The sequence below is a fragment of the Leucopleurus acutus genome (genome assembly GCF_964270905.1).
Source record: "Leucopleurus acutus genome assembly, chromosome: 18".
In the NCBI taxonomy this organism is placed as follows: domain Eukaryota; kingdom Metazoa; phylum Chordata; class Mammalia; order Artiodactyla; family Delphinidae; genus Leucopleurus; species Leucopleurus acutus.
Window position 1 is genome coordinate 46,396,473 of NC_139160.1, and position 19,375 is coordinate 46,415,847.

At 36.6% G+C, this 19,375-nt stretch overlaps 1 protein-coding gene across 2 annotated transcripts in view; it reads left to right on the forward strand.

Annotated features, from left to right (window-relative positions):
• The window catches only part of PIBF1 (progesterone immunomodulatory binding factor 1), a 219,319-nt gene that overhangs the window by 17,821 nt on the left and 182,123 nt on the right, over positions 1-19,375 (forward strand). For both annotated transcript variants that reach the window (XM_082859326.1, XM_082859327.1), the window contains exons 4-5: positions 1,134-1,332; positions 4,033-4,152. In XM_082859326.1, coding sequence (XP_082715452.1) covers positions 1,134-1,332; positions 4,033-4,152 — 319 coding nt within the window. The remainder of the gene's footprint in view (positions 1-1,133; positions 1,333-4,032; positions 4,153-19,375) is intronic.

Genomic DNA, 19,375 nt, shown 5'->3' on the forward strand with positions numbered 1-19,375 from the left:
ATAAATAAAATAAAATTCAAAACTAAAGATGCTGAAACCATAGCGGAATAGGTTTGTGAGAGAAGAGCAGGAGTTCAATTTGGAACATGTTAAGGTAGAGTTGTCGTATTAGAAATCCATGTGGAGGTATATGAGAAGTCTGATCTAGAGATATAAATCTGGGTCATTAGGATATAGATGGTATTTAAGTCACGAGACTGGATGAATTCCCCAAGGGAGTGAACACAGACAGAGGAGGGGACTGAGTACTCCAACACTAAGGCAAACTAGATAATAAGACCGAGAAAGTGCCACCAAGAAAATAGGATAAAAATGAAGAGGAAAAAAATAGGGTGTCTGGGAAGCCAGATGAAGAAAGGAGGGAGAGATCAGATGTCTCAAGTGCTATTGATAGGGATGGAAAGAACTGAGAATTGATCATTAGCAATCTGAATGTTACCAGACCTGATTGGCCTGGGTTTAAGAGGAAAGGCATTGAAGAGAGCACATACAGAATACTTTAGAGAAACAAAAGGGGCAGTGAAAGGGGGTCAAAAATTGTGGGAGCTTGTTTGTTCATTTAAGACAGGACGAATAACAGCATGTTTGTATGTTGATGGGAGTGATACAGTAGGAGGGGGAAAAATCAGAGGGTGCCTTCCTGCTCAAAATTTTTGGGTGGGCAACTAACAATGTGTACTACATGGATTCCTTGAGAAAGGTGTGTGGATTACTGATTTCATTACCTCATTGGTTGAATGAATACATTATGGTGGTTCAGTGTTGCCATCTTAAAGAGGTATACCTTGAAGTACCTGGATAAAGACAAATGAAAATTACTTTAATGAGTAGGGTCCAAAGCAGGTATATAAGATTTACACCTTAAGGAGAAGACATGTATAATTTTATAATTTGAATTTTAAACGTTATTAAGAACATTAATTTTCTATTTAATAATTTATGTGGCTACACATTCAGTAATTAGTGTAGCATTGTCATTTCGTGTTTAACTGGTTAAGTCAGCATTTAGTTGGAGCCAAAAATACTATTAAGCTTCTCATTTCTTAATTTTATGTTACTATAAAAAAGGAACTTTGAGAAAATTAGATCTCAGTGCTTTTTTTAAGCTTGCTATACATTCTCTCCTAATGTAGAAAATATCAAGAACTAATGAAACAAGAAATGGAAACTATTTTATTGAGACAGAAGCAACTAGAAGAGACAAACCTTCAGCTAAGAGAGAAAGCTGGAGATATTCGTCGAAACCTGCGTGACTTTGAGTTGACAGAAGACCAATATATGAACCTAAAAGGTCTTCCAGAAGATCAGCTTTCTATTCCTGAATATGTGTCTGTAAGTGTCTTGTATCATTAAAAAAAAAAAAAAGAATGCATATATTTCCAGACTAAAATTTGCCATTTCTATAGTAGCCATAACTTTTTTTTTTTGCCATAACTTTTGAAGTACCTAATTGATAAATTATTTTATGACTCTGATCTGAAGTGAGTGAATGGTGTTCAGATCACCAAATTTTAAAGGGTCTTGGCCATTGACCTCCAAAGTCAAGCAATAAATAGGGCTCTAAAGTTAATGGCTGGATAATCCATAGAAATGAATTATTTTATCATAAACTGTGGCAGTTTATAATGTTCTCAAATGAAAAATTATAGAGATAACAGATTAGTGTTTGCCAGGGGTTAGGGACATTAAAGAAGAGGGGAGTGGTGTGATTATAAAGGGACAGCATGAGGGCGATCGTTACGGATCTAGGTCAGGATCTCAACTGCAGTGTTGGTTACACAAGTCTGTATGTAGGATTGATCTATGGCAGTGTTCTCAAATCTTTCTGATATCAGCATCCATTTACACTCTAAAAATTATTGAAGACCCCAAAGAGATTTTGCTTATATAGACTATATCTGTTAATATTTACCATATTTGAAATTAAAACTGAGAAATTTTTACAATACAGGAATACACAAGTACACACTTCATTAGCCTTAAGGGCGATGATATCATCACACATCATGTAGCCACCGGCAGACACTTAATGGGCATAAGATTAAGAGTAAAAGAGGCAAAAAATCTTAGTATTACTAGGAAAATAGTTTTGGTCCCATGGATTTCCTGAAATGGTCTCAGAGTGGCAGGGTGGGACCAGGGCTCTCAAGAGCACACATCTCACACAAACTGCAAGTTTGTGATATACAGAGGTCATTTCACCCTAAGAGGCTTGATTTTTTTCATCTGTAAAAGGGTTAATAATAATAACAGTGCCTTTTATTCAATAGCTTGTCATAATCTATGATGAAAAAGAATCTGAAAAAGAATATTTATATGTATAACTGAATCACCTTGCTGTATAGTGGAAACTAACACAGCATTGTAAATCCACTATGCTTCAATTAAAAAAGAATAATAATAACAGCAACTTTCTGTTGAGGTAATTGTGAAGATTACCTATGAATTTGTATGTAAAAAGCTTAACACAGTGCTTAGAACATAGTAAACACATAATAAATATTATCAGTTCTTTTTGCTGTAGTGGTTGCTACTCTTGGTTCTCATTTGGATAAGGCTTCCAGATTAATGATTTCCTACACAACGGAGTACTGTTTTTTGTCCAGCTTTTTATTTAACATAGCTTGAACATAATCGTTTTGCCCAAAGTACTGTCCAAAACCAATTAAATATCTCAAGTGCTGTCATTGAGGCTTTAGCCATTGTAGATGGAAAGTATCCCATTAGTGGCAGGCATACATATTTTTGTTCTCTGATCTGTTAATGTTCCTTGTCTTATCTTTTGTTTTCAGACAGTACCATCCTAACTAGTTAATTATACACAGGTTCATTGTGTCAAGTACTAGCCTTAGGACTTGCCTCTTACCAAATATGGTACTCCTGCAATACAGCAATACATTAAGGAGTTTCAGACTGTATGCCTATACAATAAATAGTCCCTAATTGTCCTCTCCTAATTTGCTGATAGCTTAGTTTTGTAGGAGCTTGTTAGTTGGAACACTTTACTAAGTTAAGGCAGGCAAATTCCCCTGAGAGAATTATGAGTGGGAAGAGAGGTCTGAACTGAATGGAACAGTGACATGAAAATACCTCCTGATTCATCCTGATTATCCCTTCCACAGCGGTGGTAGTAAGTAGATTTCACCAAGAGCCTGGGGTGTAGGCTTTTCCTATATTTAGGCATGGGAGACAGAGCAGTGCACAAACCAGACAAAAATTCCTGTCCTCACAGAGCTTACATTCCAATGGAGCAACACACACAACAAATTAAGATATGTAGAACGTTTGTCCTAAATGCTATGGAGAAAAGAGCAGGAATGAAGAGTGAGGATGCTATTTTAAATCAGCGTAGGGGAGGGAGTTCCCTGGCGGTCGAGTGGTTAGGACTCCGTGCTCTCACTGCCAAGGGACCGGGTTCGATCCCTGGTCGGGGAACTAAGATCCCACAGGTGGCGCGGCCCCCAGAAGAATCTGATTAGGGAAGTCAGGGAGGGTTTTACTGATAGGGTGATGTCTGGTCAGAGACCAGAAGGGAGTGAAAGCATGAGCCGTACATTTATATGTGAGAAGAGCTTTTCCATCAGAGGAAAGAGCAAGAGCAAAACTCTGGAACACTTGATGTGTTGAGGAAATAACAAGTGGATAGTGTGGAGTGAGCAGTAGTGGGAGGTAAGGAGTAAGGAGAACATGGAGGACTGATAGAAGAGAGGAAAGAGAGACCGTGTCACAGGTGGGGAGTTACAGATAATCTGGGCCTTGAGGGGACTTAATTGAACATTAAGACTTAATGAAGTATTAGTGGTCAGGGACAATTAAAGACCGTCTTGTATCATTTTTGTACAAACAAAACTTTATATATAATAAATATAATTTATATAATCTGAATATATAATCTGAAACTCCTTAACACTTTCCTTTATTATCTTAATACTTTTCCTTGTAGTACTGATAATTGAGAGTGCTGTTAATTAGCAAATTTTAATTGTAATTTGGGTCTCGAGACTGCTTATTAATTTGATTTTTTTTTCAAAGATTCGGTTCCATGAACTAGTGAATCCATTAAGAAAGGAAATCTCTGAACTACAAGTGAAAAAGAAAGACCTGGCCGAAGAATTAAGTGAAAACAAGGGTCAACTGAAACAACTGACTGAGGTTTGTATAATTTTGATCCCTGGTGTGAAGAAGCTCCAAGAGGTCCTTAAGATTTGTGATAGGGAATATAAAAATCAGTGAAAGAAAAATGGAACTCGGGGATGCTGACTGCTGTGATTCTTCTTAAGTAGTGGGAAGGAGGTGAGACTGGAAATAGCCATCTTATTTTGGCAGGGTACGTCCATGATATTGGCCGTAATCCCCGGCTGAGTGTTTTGTTGTTGTATCTCATTTCATTCTCAGTTCTTCATTACAGATCTGCCCTGTTGGTGATAAGAAAGGGAGCCCTTGTCCATTTATAAGTCATTTTGCCTCTTCATCCAATACAGTTAGCTCTCCTAATACATATTCAGAGCACATGCACTAATGTTAGCATCCACCCCACTGATGCCTTGTGCTGTGCTAGGTGCTGGCAGCAGTGAGTACAAGAGAGACAGTGCCTGCCCTTCCAGAGTTCAAATTCTAGTAGGTTGGAGTTATACCTTAGATGATATCTTGACACTCATTCTTTGTGTGACCTTGAACAAGTCATTCAATGTTTCCTGCTCTGTCAAATGAAGAAAATAATACTATTTGTCCCATTTACTTCATTGAATTGCTCACAATTCTGTTTCAAAGTAAAAATGTGATTTTTAGCAAGGTTGCCTATAAACTATTTTGTGTCCTATTTCGAGGGCAACTTTTACCAAAGATCTGTTATCCAGAAATAAACAATTATGATTTAATTTATATTTTGATGCTCTGATTTGCTGCACTGTTAGTGCTGGATGGAATCTACTTCAGTCATTATAGAGCCAATATTACAGGCAAATGAAGGCTCAGCTTCCATCTGCTCATAGGAGCATTGAAGTCATCAGGAGTGATGCCAGAGAGGCCGATGTGCTGATGTGAACCCTACCACAGGGGTCTATTATGGTGGTTTTTTTCTGCTGCTAACCTGCCACATTGTGCAGGTAAACTGTTTTGCACATTTAGAAAAATAGCTCTTAACTTTTAAAAAATTTGCATCTAAAGTCAAAATAATAAAGGACAAAGAAGACCTCAATTTGGCTACTAACTAATTTTGCAACCTCGGGCAAATCATTTAATCTCCATTGTCTCTGTAGAATGCCCAGGATGGTGATGGTGGTGGCAGCAGCGGTGGCGGTGTGCCACATGGTTCGTTAGAGACAAGGCAGATAAGTTTTCAGGCTTAGTTCTGCAGCACCTTATGGTACGTCAGTGTCCCTCAGGGACTTCTTATTTTTTAGAGGGAGGACTGGAGGAGCTTTCTATCCTTGTTTCTATCAAACCACCTCTATTTTTTTTTTTTTTTTTTTTTTTGCGGTACGCAGGCCTCTCACTGTTTTGGCCTCTCCTGTTGCGGAGCACAAGCTCCGGATGCGCAGGTTCAGCAGCCATGGCTCACGGGCCCAGCCGCTCCACGGCATGTGGGATCCTCCCGGACCGGGGCACGAACCCGTGTCCCCTGCATCGGCAGGCGGACTCTCAACCACTGCGCCACCAGGGAAGCCCAAACCACCTCTACTTTAATCTCTTTTGACATTTGGGGATTCTAAGAGTACCTTCTCCTGAACAAAGGATTCTTTGGACCCAAAAAAAAGAAGGCTTGGATCTCTAAAATTATCATTAGTATGTGACATATTTTTACTGTGTGGTAAAGCAAGTCTTTCTACTCTCAAGGGTCAGTAATGGCATTGTATCCCAGATTTTAGTTTGTTTCAACCTTCCTAATACCTTTAGTATTTTATTGACATGAAAGCATAGAAAATTAACACTGGTTTCACTCATAGAGTTCCTTAGTGGTTTTAGTGCATGAATACCTCTTGAACACAGAAGCAGTTTTGTTTGTGAGCTTGTGTTAGGGTTCTCCAGAGAAACAAAGCTAACAGGATATGTAAATATATATGGAGAGACGTATATTTTAGGAAATTGGTTCTTGTGATTGTGGAAGCTTGGCGAATCCAAAATCTAATGGGGTAGGCTGGCAGGCTTGGAGATTCAAGGGAGGGTTGCAGTTTGAATCCAAAGGCAGTCTGCTGACAGAATTCGTTCTTGCTCAGGGGAGGTCAGTCTTAGTTCTAGTGAGGCCTCAGCTGATTGGATGAGGCCCACCACGTTATGGAAGGTAAACTGCTTTACTCAGAGTCTACTGATTTAAACGTTAATCTCATCTAAAAAATGCCTTCACAGAAACATGTAAAATAACGTTTGACTGAATATTTGGGTACCGTAGCCTAGCCAAATTGACATAAAAAATTAGCCATCATAGAACCTTTCCATGTGCAAGTTTGCTTCTTAAAGGTTTACCACCTCTCAGCTGAAAATATAATCTTCTGTCTTAAACCTTTTCCTGAACTTAATATAAAGAGGGAACTGAATCACATTCAGGAAAAAAGAAAAGTAATGCCTTATCTCCATAATAAAAGGTCTTAGAAACTCAGAGAATATGATTTAGACATAATAGAATTACTTTTGTATTAAAGCCACCCTTAAAGTTAGATTCTTCTGCTCTGTCAAGGGCCTAGTACAGGTCAACTTGCCCAACACTCAGAAAATATAGACTGAAAAGTTTTAAATGAAAAGTCACCAGCTAGGACCTTTTTATAAGGATATAGTGAGTGAATGTTAATATCTAATATTAAAAGAAATTTTTTTAGCAATATATTGTGGGGGGTTATTTTTTGAAATGATTTGTTAAATTATTTACTGCTCTGGTATCTGGGGAATTCAGAGATACTAGTTTGAGTTTCATCTCTGCAACTCGACGATGGTGTGATGATCTTGGATAAAAAACTTAGTCTTTACTGCCCCTCCCTGCAGTTCCCATCTGTAAAATAGGGATGAGAATATGTAACATCTGCCTCACTCACATGGCCATTATTATGAGAATAAAATTTATTCAATAAATAATTCACTATACCTTGATTATGTGGCAAGCATTGTTCTAGGTGCATGGAATACCTCAGTGAACAAAACAGAGATCTCTGGCCTCATGGAATTTATGTTTTAAAAGGAGTGCAGGGAGCTTCCCTGGTGGCGCAGTGGTTGAGAATCCGCCTGCCAGTGAAGGGGACACAAGTTCGATCCCTGGTCTGGGAAGGTCCCACATGCCGCGGAGCAACTAAGCCCGTGCACCACAACTACTGAGCCTACGTGCCACAACTACTGAAGCCCGTGCGCCTAGAGCCCATGCTCCACAACGAGAAGAAGCCACCGCAATGAGAAGCCCGTGCACCGCGACGAAGAGTAGCCCCCGCTCACCACAACTAGAGAAAGCCTGTGTGCAGCAACAAACACCCAACACAGCCAAAAATAAATAAATAAAATAAATAAATTTATAAAAAAAAAAAAGGAGCGCAGGGAGGGACTTCCCTGGTGGTCCAGTGGCTAAGACTCCATACTCGCAATGCAGGGGGCCCAGGTTCGATCCCTGGTCAGGAAACTAGATCCCACATGCTGCAACGAAGAGCCCACATGCTGCAACTAAAGATCCTGCATGCCACAACTAAGACCCGATGCAGCCAAATAAATATTTTAAAAATAATAAAATTAAATTTTAAAAAAAGGAGTACAGGGGAACAAACAGTAAACATTATATTGGAAAGGAAGCACAAAGTAAAATCTCGAGTTTGCAGATAGCAAAGTTTTTCTGAGTGTTAGAGTACTACGCTAGTAAGGCAAATTGGAGGAAGATCTCAGAAGATTAGCAGACTGATTATAACCTGTGTGTTTTCTTTTATGTAACCTCTCAGTTTATGATCCCCAAATCAGCATATTCAAAATTGGTCACCAACCCTAGAGACTATATTTTTTTTCTATTTTATTATGAAAGTTTTTGAGCATAGGTAACTAGAAAAAATTTTACAATGAACACCAGTATACCCGTCACCTAATTTCTGCCATTAGCATATCACTATACTTATATTAATCACATACCTGTCCATCTATCCATCCACTGGTAATATTTAATTTATGAGAAATTGCCAGACTGTTTTCTTTGTAATGTATCAGTAGTTCCTTTTTATTTTTGGGTAATATTTAATTGTATGGATATATTCATCCTCCAGTTGATGGGCATGTGAGTTATTTCCACTTTGGAGACGTTATAAATGAAGCTGCTACAAACATTTGAACATTGGCTTTTGTGTGGACATACTTTTTTGTTTTTCTTGTGTAAAATTTAATAGTCAGATTTTTCACTTCTAGATTTCCATTTGGTTATTATAGTTTTTATTTCTCTGCTATTTGTGTATTCATTATAAGCACATTTTCCTTTACACCACTGAGAATAGTTAAAATCTCTGCTTTAAAATCCTTGTCTGCTAATTCCAAAATCTGAGTCACCTCAGAGATTGTCTCTATTGATTGTCTTTTCTTTTAAGGATGGGTCACATTTTCCTGTTTCTTCAAAGGTTGAGTAACTTTAAATTGAGAATTTAAATCTGAGTAAATTTAGATCTTAACATTGCAACTGTTAGGTTGTGGAGACTGCATTTTGACAGTGCTGATGCTTTTGTTTTAGCAGGAATTTAACTGGTTTGTACTCAGATAGCATGCTCTGTCTCTTGGGCAGCAGCTCAAATTTCAGTTAGGCTTTTCTGGCCTCAGTAGGACTGCTTGGGTCTGTCCTACACATGTGTTGTTCAGAGGTCAGCCAGAGATCTGGCAGAGATTATCTGCGGAACTCAGAGTACCCCTTTTCTGGCTGTCTCTAGAATTCCCTCCTCACTTTAGAGCAGCTGAGTTGCCCAAAACTCTTGTTTTCTGGTTCTTCAAGCTAGAAAGATGAAGGATATTCTGTTGTACCTTTATCATCCAACTTGGCACATAGTAGGCCTGCCTTCCAGCTAAAAGGCATTTTAAAAAGACAGAGAGAGACCAGGAAATTTACCCAATGCTGTTCCCTTCTTCCTCTCGTAGAAGACATCCCTCCAGAATCTGCCTGATTTTGGTCACTTTCCTGTGCCTTCAGATGGTTGTTTTATATTTCGTCCAGAATTTGAAGTTGTATCTGCAGTAGGGTTGGTCAGATGGGAACTTGGAACCATCACCAGAAGTGGAATCACCTTACAATTTTGTTTTAAACACAGGTGAAGGAAGAGAAAAGCCAGTCTGTGCATGTAAAATATTTAGCTTTGAAATCCTGTTTTCTCTAAAAAGAATCTTAGCTTCATTGGAGAATCTTTTTTCTCAACATGTTTAACTTTGTACTGATATGGGTGATGACTCGTTAGGCATTATGAAGAAAAATATTAAAAGCAAAATAAAATGCATCACTAGACCTTGAACAAAATGTACAGCTTTGAACATTGTAATTTTGGTTGTTTGCACTACTTACCTATTAATGATTATTGAATTCCTGATATAGCCATAAATTTCAGAGTTTGGAAAGTAAGATCTGGTATTTGGGCAGCTGAGTTTACTATCTGAGGACATACAAAGATTAGTATGTGTCAGATGAACACCAACAGCTGGGGAAAATGTGATTGAAGTTCATAGAATCACAAAATCATAAAATCACATAAGGTGAGGATTGACTTGCAAGGGGATAAACTCAGGACAAATACAAGATGGTACTACTATTTTATAGAACAAGTAGTAAATTAATAGGAAACTTAAAAAGAGGAGGCAAGAGCCAACAAATATAAATGCCCCAAAAATGGCAGCATCATGGCAATTCCATGTGGGTTACTAAGAGAAACTAAGATATTTTTTAGTTATGTCTCTGAGTTTTAAAACTGGGAGTTGGGAAAACAAACTTTCCGGTTTACTAAGACTGTTGGATTGAGTTTTGTCTTTTCCAAAAATGAACTGAATTTTTTTTTTTTTTTACCACATGGTGGCAGCATATATCCATTTATTTCTGTAACCGGTTTTGGGCTACTCAAAACATCTTGTCATTTTTGACCTAGAGGCCAAAGTGTTACATTGTTACCTTATTTTCATTTATATTCCTTATTTCATATCCATTGCCTTAAATCAATCAAATACTATGTTTTTTAAATAAAATTTAGTAGATCTATAACTGGGAGATAGAATTTTTAAAAATTGAAACTTTTCTGGCAAAACATGTAGTCTTCAGATTAAAGGTGTCTCAGTTATTGCACTGATTTTCATAATTACACCTAACAAAAGCATTCAGAGATGTTAAAGCCCCACAAGTACACAGTTAATTGTGCCTTTATTCATATAAGCTGCTAGTTCATGGCAGATATGAAGTGAAAAACTGATTTGTTCAATATCTATTACGTGAAATGTAATAAAATGTGATTTTTGACCTTTAAAAAAGAAGTCGCTCTTCCTGAAGTGCCAATTTTAGTAGATTTCTGGAATTTTCTTTCATTATTTTTTTCCACATCTTTAGTTATTTGGAAATAATATTTGGATACTAACCCTGGAAAATAGGGCTCATCTTTTACTTCAAGTTGAGAGGTTTTTTATAAGCATCAGTAACATAGTCTAATTATAGCATATTTTGAGCTGTATTTCATACATGAGCTTGTGTATGGTACTTAGTGTTTTCATAAGTGTTATACGTTTATTTCCTATTTATGAAATCTCTCTGTAACAGGTCAGAATTTTGGTCCAGTACATGTAGCTAAGCTATGTGCAGCTGTTGTGCTATTGTAGAGTTATTTCAGAAGAAAGAAAAGTTTTCAAAAGAAAGAAAAGTTAACAATATTATATAGGGCATTAATGAGTCTGTACTTAGAGCCATTAAGTTTCATGAGGAAATGGTGAAATACTTTTCTCTTATGAGAACTTTGGTAACTAGGAAGCAAGAAGAGTGTTTTGCTTAAGAGAACTTCCTTGTTTAGGAAACATAGTTACATTTATTGAGAAAAATTCTGCAAAATTACCTTGAGCCTCATCTTAAGTATTCATACATGAATAATCCTGTTAATTTTATTTGAATGAAAATGAAGTATTTCATTAATGATACATACTTGTTAGTCGGGTTTTTTAATTTCAGGGCATTATTAACTATTTGTTTTCTGAAGTTTCTTTTTTATCCTGCCCAACTGATGAATTTAAAATTCCTTTATAAGATACATGTTATGATGATACTCATCAGTTGTAATTATTTTTGGGTATCTGACAAATTCATTAGTAAACAATAATAGTTTTGCCTCTCTGTATTACATTTAAGTTGAATAAGCTCTGCTTAAAACTTAGATTCCTGGATACTTTCATAGGTTCTGGTTTTGGTTTGAGACGGATCTAAGAATCTCAATTTTAATAAATAACCTAGGATTCTAATGTGGCAGGTTCATGGACCATGAACACAAATCTCCTTTGTTGTTGTTTACTTATTGAGGTACAAAAACACTTTATATTCTTAATTAAATTTCATATTTTATATATTATAATAATAATTAATAATAATTAATATTTTAATGTATTTATAACATCCACGAATATAATAATTAGAATAACACTAGCTGTAGTATTACTACTTGGAGGTTCTAAAACCCATTTCTTACATATACATCTAAAACCTGTTGCTTCTTTATAAACTTGTATTTTTACAAATTATGTAAATGACTTAAAGATAAAACTTCATGAGGAGGGAACAGTTCATGGGAAAGCTATAATGAAGGCAGTTTAAAATAGGATGTTATCGGGGAGAAGCCTCCTTTAGCTGATTGTTTTATACATGGCTGTAAGAGGAAAAAATTTTTAAAGAGTAATGTGGCCTTTTTTTTCCCCATCTGCCACTGTATTTATAATCTTAAAGAAATCCAGTGACATTGTTAATTTATTTCAGGGACAGATTTTGAGGGGATTATTAGGTCTTGAGATGAAATTTTGAACCTAGGGGCCAGGATGGTATATCATCATATTTTGGGAAGGGAAAACAACTCATGAGGGACCTTACCAAGTACTGTAGCTTCAATCTGGGTACACTATGAACACTTTGTTCTCTTGCTATACACATCTCAATCCAGATTGTACAGACATAATTTGGAGTGTCTAAGAGGGTTTTTTTTAATCATTTTAACTTTATGATTTAATTTCTTTATCGATATAAAAAAGTAATTAATAGCTGTATATGCTGGATCATCTGAATAAATAATTTATACTGGAGTATTATCCCCATGACGTTCATGCCTATGTCTGCATTTAATTTTGTCATGGCATTAGCAGCACAAAAAATAATTTTAAAAACAGCCATCAACTTGATATGTAAAATAGGCATTTCAGCCAAATAATGGCCAGATGTTACCATGGGTCACTGTATGAATAAAGGTTTCACAACTCAAATAGAGAAAAATAGTGTCAAAATTGAGTCATCATACTACTGGGTATAGCCATGCCAAACTCAAACCTCAATAAACTCCCACTTATTGTAACACTTTGAAGTTACATGAGCTAGTCAACGTAAACTACGGAAAGAATAAGCCTTGCTATTGAGGCATATTTGAAAGAGATGACACCCTAAATGCATTTCATTTTTCCTTTTTTTTCAATTCCAATGATCTGCCTCTTCTTAGCCAAGCTCACATTAGGGTTAGGAGGTGGCTAGACCTGACTGAAGTCTGGGGCTTTGGGAAAGCTAATGTTCCAGTTATGTATTGCTGCATAACAAACCACACTAAAAACTTCGTGACTTAATTTTTATCTGTCACAGCTCTGAATATTGATAGGCTCAGCTGGATATTTCTTACCTGTCTGAGGCTGGAGTCATCGGAAGTCTTCATTCACATGTTTGGGGCCAGATCACTCTCCAGCTGGCTTCTCCATGTGACTAGTTTAGGCATCCTTCAACGTGGCAGCCTCAGGACCTAGCAGTTGGTCTCCAGAGTAAGTGTTCAAGCATAAAGAAACCCAGGCCAAAGCTGAAAGTCTTCTTAGGACTTTAAAGTCCCACCAACATCATCATGTTCTCTTAGTCAAGCAGAGCATTAAAAGGAATAGTCTTCAGTCAGGGAATATCTTGCCATATACAAGGGAAGAAATTGATAGAGGCCATCTTAGAAACAGGCTACCATGTTTGGGGTTTTTCTCTCCTGGCCTGAGTGAAAGCCTGGACACAGTATGAGAAAGCCCTAAGCAAGACCAGAACAGATTGTTGACAGAGCTTAACCTGTAAAAATCTGTAGGACTCCCTGCCCCTCCCACTCCAGATAAGGTGGATAAAGTCTCCTTTGCCTCCAGAAGCTGAAAAATAAAGTATTCCACTTAAAGAGACTGCCATATTGACTGTAAAACCACACTCATTTCTATTTATCTATAAGGAATATGCTTAATGCATATTGATAAAGATTGAAAATTAAAGGGATGGACTAACAGTTACGAAAAAAGAACAAGAATGTAATAGTAATATAAGATTAGAACCACAAAACGGTAACAGAAAACAATAATGAAAGGTGATTTTAGAGACATAAACTTCTACGTATCAAGGAACATAGTAATTATAAAGAAAAGGGTTTTAGAAAAACAAGGAGAACTTAATGAAAGTGTAATGATGGGGGGAAAGTTTATAATGTACTTTCTACAGAACTGGATAGACTTAATAGACATAAAAATAAGTCAGGGCTAGAAGAATAGATTCAATCAATAATTTTGATTTAGTTGCTATGTATAGAGCTTAACATTCCTTGACCAGGGAATAACTTTTTTTTTAAATGTCAATGAAGGGAATTCCCTGGCGGTCCCATGGTTAGGACTCTGTGCTTTCACTGCCATGGGCCCTGGTTCAATCCCTGGTTGGTGAACTAAGATCCCACCAGCCGCACAGGGTGGCCAAAAAATAAATAAATGAATAAATAAAATGTCAGTGAAAAGTTGACAGAACTATCATGTATACACTTGACCACATAGTAAAATTAATAAATTTTTAAGTAAAGATTTTGTAGTCCCTATTTTTATCCTAATTTAGTAGTGATAATTAAAAGGTGAGCAGAAAATTTAGAAATTAGGAAACATTTTTTAGATCAAAGAAGAAACAAAAAACAAACAAGAGAAACATATCTTTTAGATCATAGAGGAAGTGAAAACAAGAAAGCAATTAAAATGAGAACATTCTATATCAAAATCTTTTAGACACATTTAAAGCTGGGCCAGAGGAAGACCTATCGCCTTAAAGTGCCTTTATTATTAAAGAGAAAGATGAAAAATAAAGACATTTAGTAGTCATCTTAGGAAAGAAAACAGCACAGTCAAAATAAGGAGTTTGGAATTATTGGACATTAATATTGCATGTGGCTCTGTGAAAAGCTTGAAAACTGAAAAAAATGTCCCAACGAAATATAGATTACTAAAATTAGCAGAAGTGGAGAACTTGAATAGAACGATTACCATAGAGGTATTACAGAGTGAGTAAAGATGTACTGTTGATGAAGTTACCAGGTTCACAGATGGATTACCCTGATAGGTTTACAGTGGATTTCTATAAGCACAGCTGATTCCAGTTAAATAAACTATACGAAACTAGTATTGAAAAAGATGGAAAGCTCTGAGAAGGATAGTACAAAAGCAAAACAAAACAAATCTATCAGCTAATTTTACTTATTGCTAAAGATGCAAAAACTAAATGTTCAAAAATGAATTCTAGCATTGTATCAAAAGAATAATACTTTACGACTAAGTAAAGTATATTCTAGGACAGAAAGGATTATCCATTATATCAGCAAGTTTAAGGTGAATAACCATGTGATTGTATCATTAAATGATAAAGGATGTTAAAATTCAGTGACCATTCCAAATAAAGAGACTTTAAAATATTTACTTAAAAAAAGCCCGCAAAAACTTCATCCTAAATGGCAAAACAGTAAAACCTTTTTCTGTAAAAATCAGGAACCAGACACAGACCGAGTTGCTCATTATTACCTAACATGGTCTTAGAGGGACCTAGCAGATGCACTAAGAAGAAAAAAACTATCCATGTAAAAATTTGAAAGGAGATTAAAATTTTTTTTTCTGTTAGTTTAAAAACCAGCTAAAATTAATGTAGAAATCTGATATTGTGACTGAATGCAGGATAAATGTGTAATTGACCAATAGCATTTCTCTAGGTTTAGAGTAATAACTGCTAGAGATGGACTTGGGGGAAAATACTTAATTCATGGGGAAAGTAATGGACTTATATGAAGAAAATGATTAAATCTTATTGTTGTACCTGGAAGCACTATATCTCAGAAAGGAGACAAAGTCATAAAAATAGCAATTTTTCCACTGTTAATATATTAATTAAATGCAATTATTTATATTCTGAATAAATAATATATAATAAAAGCAGTCATTTATATTATCTATATTATTATTAATATATTAGTATATACTGTCATATACAATAATATATTAATATATGTTATTAATATATGATACATATTAATATATACTAAATATATATTGTTATGTGTGTTCATATGTTAATATTAATATATACTGGTAATATATTGATTAAATGCGGTTATTTATATATTTATATTATAAATAAAATATATAATAAATGCACTTATTTATATTATTTATATTATAAGTTAAATTATAAGTTAAATTATATCCCAATAATTTTGTTATTTTCTATGTTTGATATTTTGGTGGAGGAGAGAAATGCCATACAAGGATTGGGATTGGATAAATGATTTTAGTTTATGTGAATAAAACAAATGTTCTGAAATTGCCAAGAAAAATGTGGGGGGAAGAAACGTGAAAGGTGGGGAAAACTGAGATGCTGGGCCTACCAAGATCCCAGTATATACTTCAAAACTACTGAGGTCAACTAAATGTGATATTGGCAGAGAAACAAACATCAGTAGAACAAAGTATAGAAACAGGTCTAATTATATACCACAATAGTGGTTGTTCAAGTCAGTTGAAAAAGAGTGTTTTTTGTTTGTTTGGTTTGGGGTTTTTTTTAAATTAAATTTATTTATTTATATTTTTGGCTGCGCATGGGCTTTCTCTAGTTGCAGTGAGCGGGGGCTACTCTTCGTTTCGGTGCACGAGTTTCTCATTGCGGTGGCTTCTCCCGTTGCGGAGCACGGGCTCCAGGCACGCAGGCCTCAGTAGTTGTGGCACATGGGTTCAGTAGTTGTGGCTCACGGACTCTAGAGCTCAGGCTCAGTAGTTGTAGCGCACGGGCTTCATTGCTCTGTGGCATGTGGGATCCCCCCGGACCAGGGCTCAAACCAGTGTCCCCTGCATTGGCAGGTGGACTCTTAACCACTGAGCCACCAGGGAAGTCCCAAGAGTGTTTTTTTAGTATAAGGGTCCTAGCACAACTGGATGTTATTCATCCGTTAAAAAAAAAAGTTGGTCCTCACATTCCATACCATATACACATATTAATTCCAGTTGGATTAAAATTTTTAGAAGGAAATCTAGGCCATTACTTCAGTAATCATGCAGATTCTTAACTCAGGGTCCACGAGCCTCCAGGTGGAATGGGGAAAACATTATTTTCATTTCTTACTGAAATTTAGCATTTCCTTCAATTACAGGTAAATACAAAAACCACAGTAGGACTGTCACTGCCGATGACTCTGTCAGCATTAGAATTCAGGTATTTCCATATCACAGTGTAGTTATTGCAGGTATCTTTAGAGAGTATGCTCATCACTACTTCAACTTCAGTGTAGTTGAAGATCCCTCACTGGATCTGATCTTTAGTGCATTAATAAAAAAGGACATGTATAACTTTAAAAAATATTTCAGTAGTTTTATTGCAGTATACAATTAACCCCTGAACAACATGGGGTGCCGACCCTCTGCGCAGTTGAAAAAATCTGCATATAACTTGTAGTCAGCCCTCCCTATCAGCAACTGTGCATCTGTGGATTCAACCAACCATGGATCGTTTACTACTGTAGTATTTATTATTGAAAAACATCTGCATGTAAGTGGACCTGCACGGTTCAAACCTGTTGTTCAAGGGTCAGCTGTAATTTGTTTCCTTTGCCATTCTGTGTATTTTAATTTTTGATTTTAGAGACTTCAGTCTCAGAAGGGGTTCACAAGTATTACCAGATTGCCAGTGGGGTCCATGGCCCAAAGAAGTTTTGAGACTTCCTAATTTAGATGATTATTAGCAGTGCTTCTCAAACTTTAATGTAAATACGAGTCACCTGGGGATCTTGTTAAGATGAAAACTGACACAGTAGTTCTGGGATGGGGCCTGAGACTGTTCACTGTTGGCACACCTCCCAGACTGTATTAGTGCTCCTGGCCTGAGCCAGTTCATGGACTACACTGTGAGTAGCTAAGTTCTGGACTGAGTTGTCCAATATAGTGGCCACGTGTTTACATTTAAATTAATTAAAATTCCGTTCCTCAGTCTTACTAGCCATACAGGTAGTTAGTGACTACTATATTGGATGGTACAGATATAGAACATTTTCACCATTGTGGAAAGTTCTATTGGACAGTGCTGTTCTAGAGGTTGGGGTAATCTTAGCCAAGACAGAGAAACAAAAAGCTTTAAAAGAAAAAGACAAAAAGGAAACCACAGGCAAAGTTTTATATTTAAAGTACCCATTTGGGACAAAAATTGGAATGCAGATGATCAAAAGTTAGTATCAGCACTATTTCTAGCTCTTAGAAATTAACAAGAAATAGACAACCCAATGGAAAAATGGGCAAAGACTATAATAGGCATTTCACAAAAAGTGCAAATCCAAATGTCCAGGTGCTCAAACTAGCTAGCATTTTGGGAAATACAATTAAAGTAACAGTGAGAACTCAGGTTGGCAAAAATGGAAAAGGTCTGATATCTGTGTAGATATAAGGAAAAAGATACAAATGTTACTGATGGAAAAGTGAACTGCCATAGCCTTTTGGAAAGACATCTGACAACATCAGTTAAAATGGAAAATAAGCGTTCTTCAACACAGCAACCCCAGTGCTGGGACTCTGTCCCATAGAGTAAAATACTAGTATGTAACCGTAAATGCCTGTCAACACAACAAGGAAACGTTTGCATAAACCACGTACAGTGTACACCCTGGAATATTGTGCAATCATTGACAAGAATGAATTAGAGCATATCAGTTGATTTAGGATTTACACCAGGTATCCATCCTCCCATTTGTGTTGTGTGTGTTCATGAGTATATGAACATGGAGAAGAATAGGGAAAGATACATGTTACTTAACATGAGTTACCTGGGGATGTGGATGGGAGTCAAAGAGGAAGAGAGGGAAGAAAGAGATAAAAAAATATGAAATTCTTGCTCTTAAACTTACCAGTATGTAATGATAATTCCATTATATATATCTTTTCATTTATAAAACTTATAAAAATTTATAAAATTGTTTGTGTATGTTTAAACTGTTGAAGTATTTTAAATAATTACAGTAATTTACTTGTAAAACAAAAATGACTTTCTTTTGCCATGAATGAGTCACCTGTTGTTGCACCATACATCCTCATTTGCTTCAAGAGCTAAAAAAGGGCTTCCCTGGTGGCGCAGTGGTTGAGAATCCGCCTGCCAATTCAGGGGTCGCGGGTTCGTGCCCCCGTCCGGGAGGATCCCACATGCCGCGGAGCGGCTGGGCCCGTGAGCCATGGCCGCTGAGCCTGCGCGTCCGGAGCCTGTGCTCCGCAACAGGAGAGGCCACGGCAGTGGCCACGGCAGTGAGAGGCCCGCGTACCGCAAAAAAAAGGAGCTAAAAAAAAATTATTTGAACCTGACCGTAAACTGGTGAATCAACTTAATTTTTTATTCTTTCTACCCACACTTATTAATACTTTTAATGCTTATCTAAATCACTTAAAAGGCATGGGAAACCATACCTTTTTGCATTGATATACTTAACTTCTTTGAATTGTAAGGGAGATTTTAAAGATAATTTAGCCACTTGGTCTATTTTAAAATGTTAAGATTTAAATATTTTTGGTTCAGTCATATTTGGGTCAATACCTGTTGAAAGGCCAGTACTTCAAATTTGTTCTTGTAGTTTGCCGAATAAAATGTTGGCTATAAAAGTTGCCTCTCAACAGATCAACATATGGTTTAGCAATGGAGGGTTCTGCTAGATCCATGAGCTAGTTATGAATAATAGTCATACAATGTTTAGTACAATAGTAGGCACATAAAATGAGTTGGTGAATTAGTGTCCTCACTTTGCAGAGGCAGCAGTTAAGATCCAGAGACCTTGGGAATTCCCTGGCGGTCCAGTGGTTAGGGCTTGATGCTTTCACTGTCTTGGGCCCGGGTTCAATCCATGGTTGGGGAACTAAGATCCCACAAGCCACCCAGTGTGGCCAAAAAAAG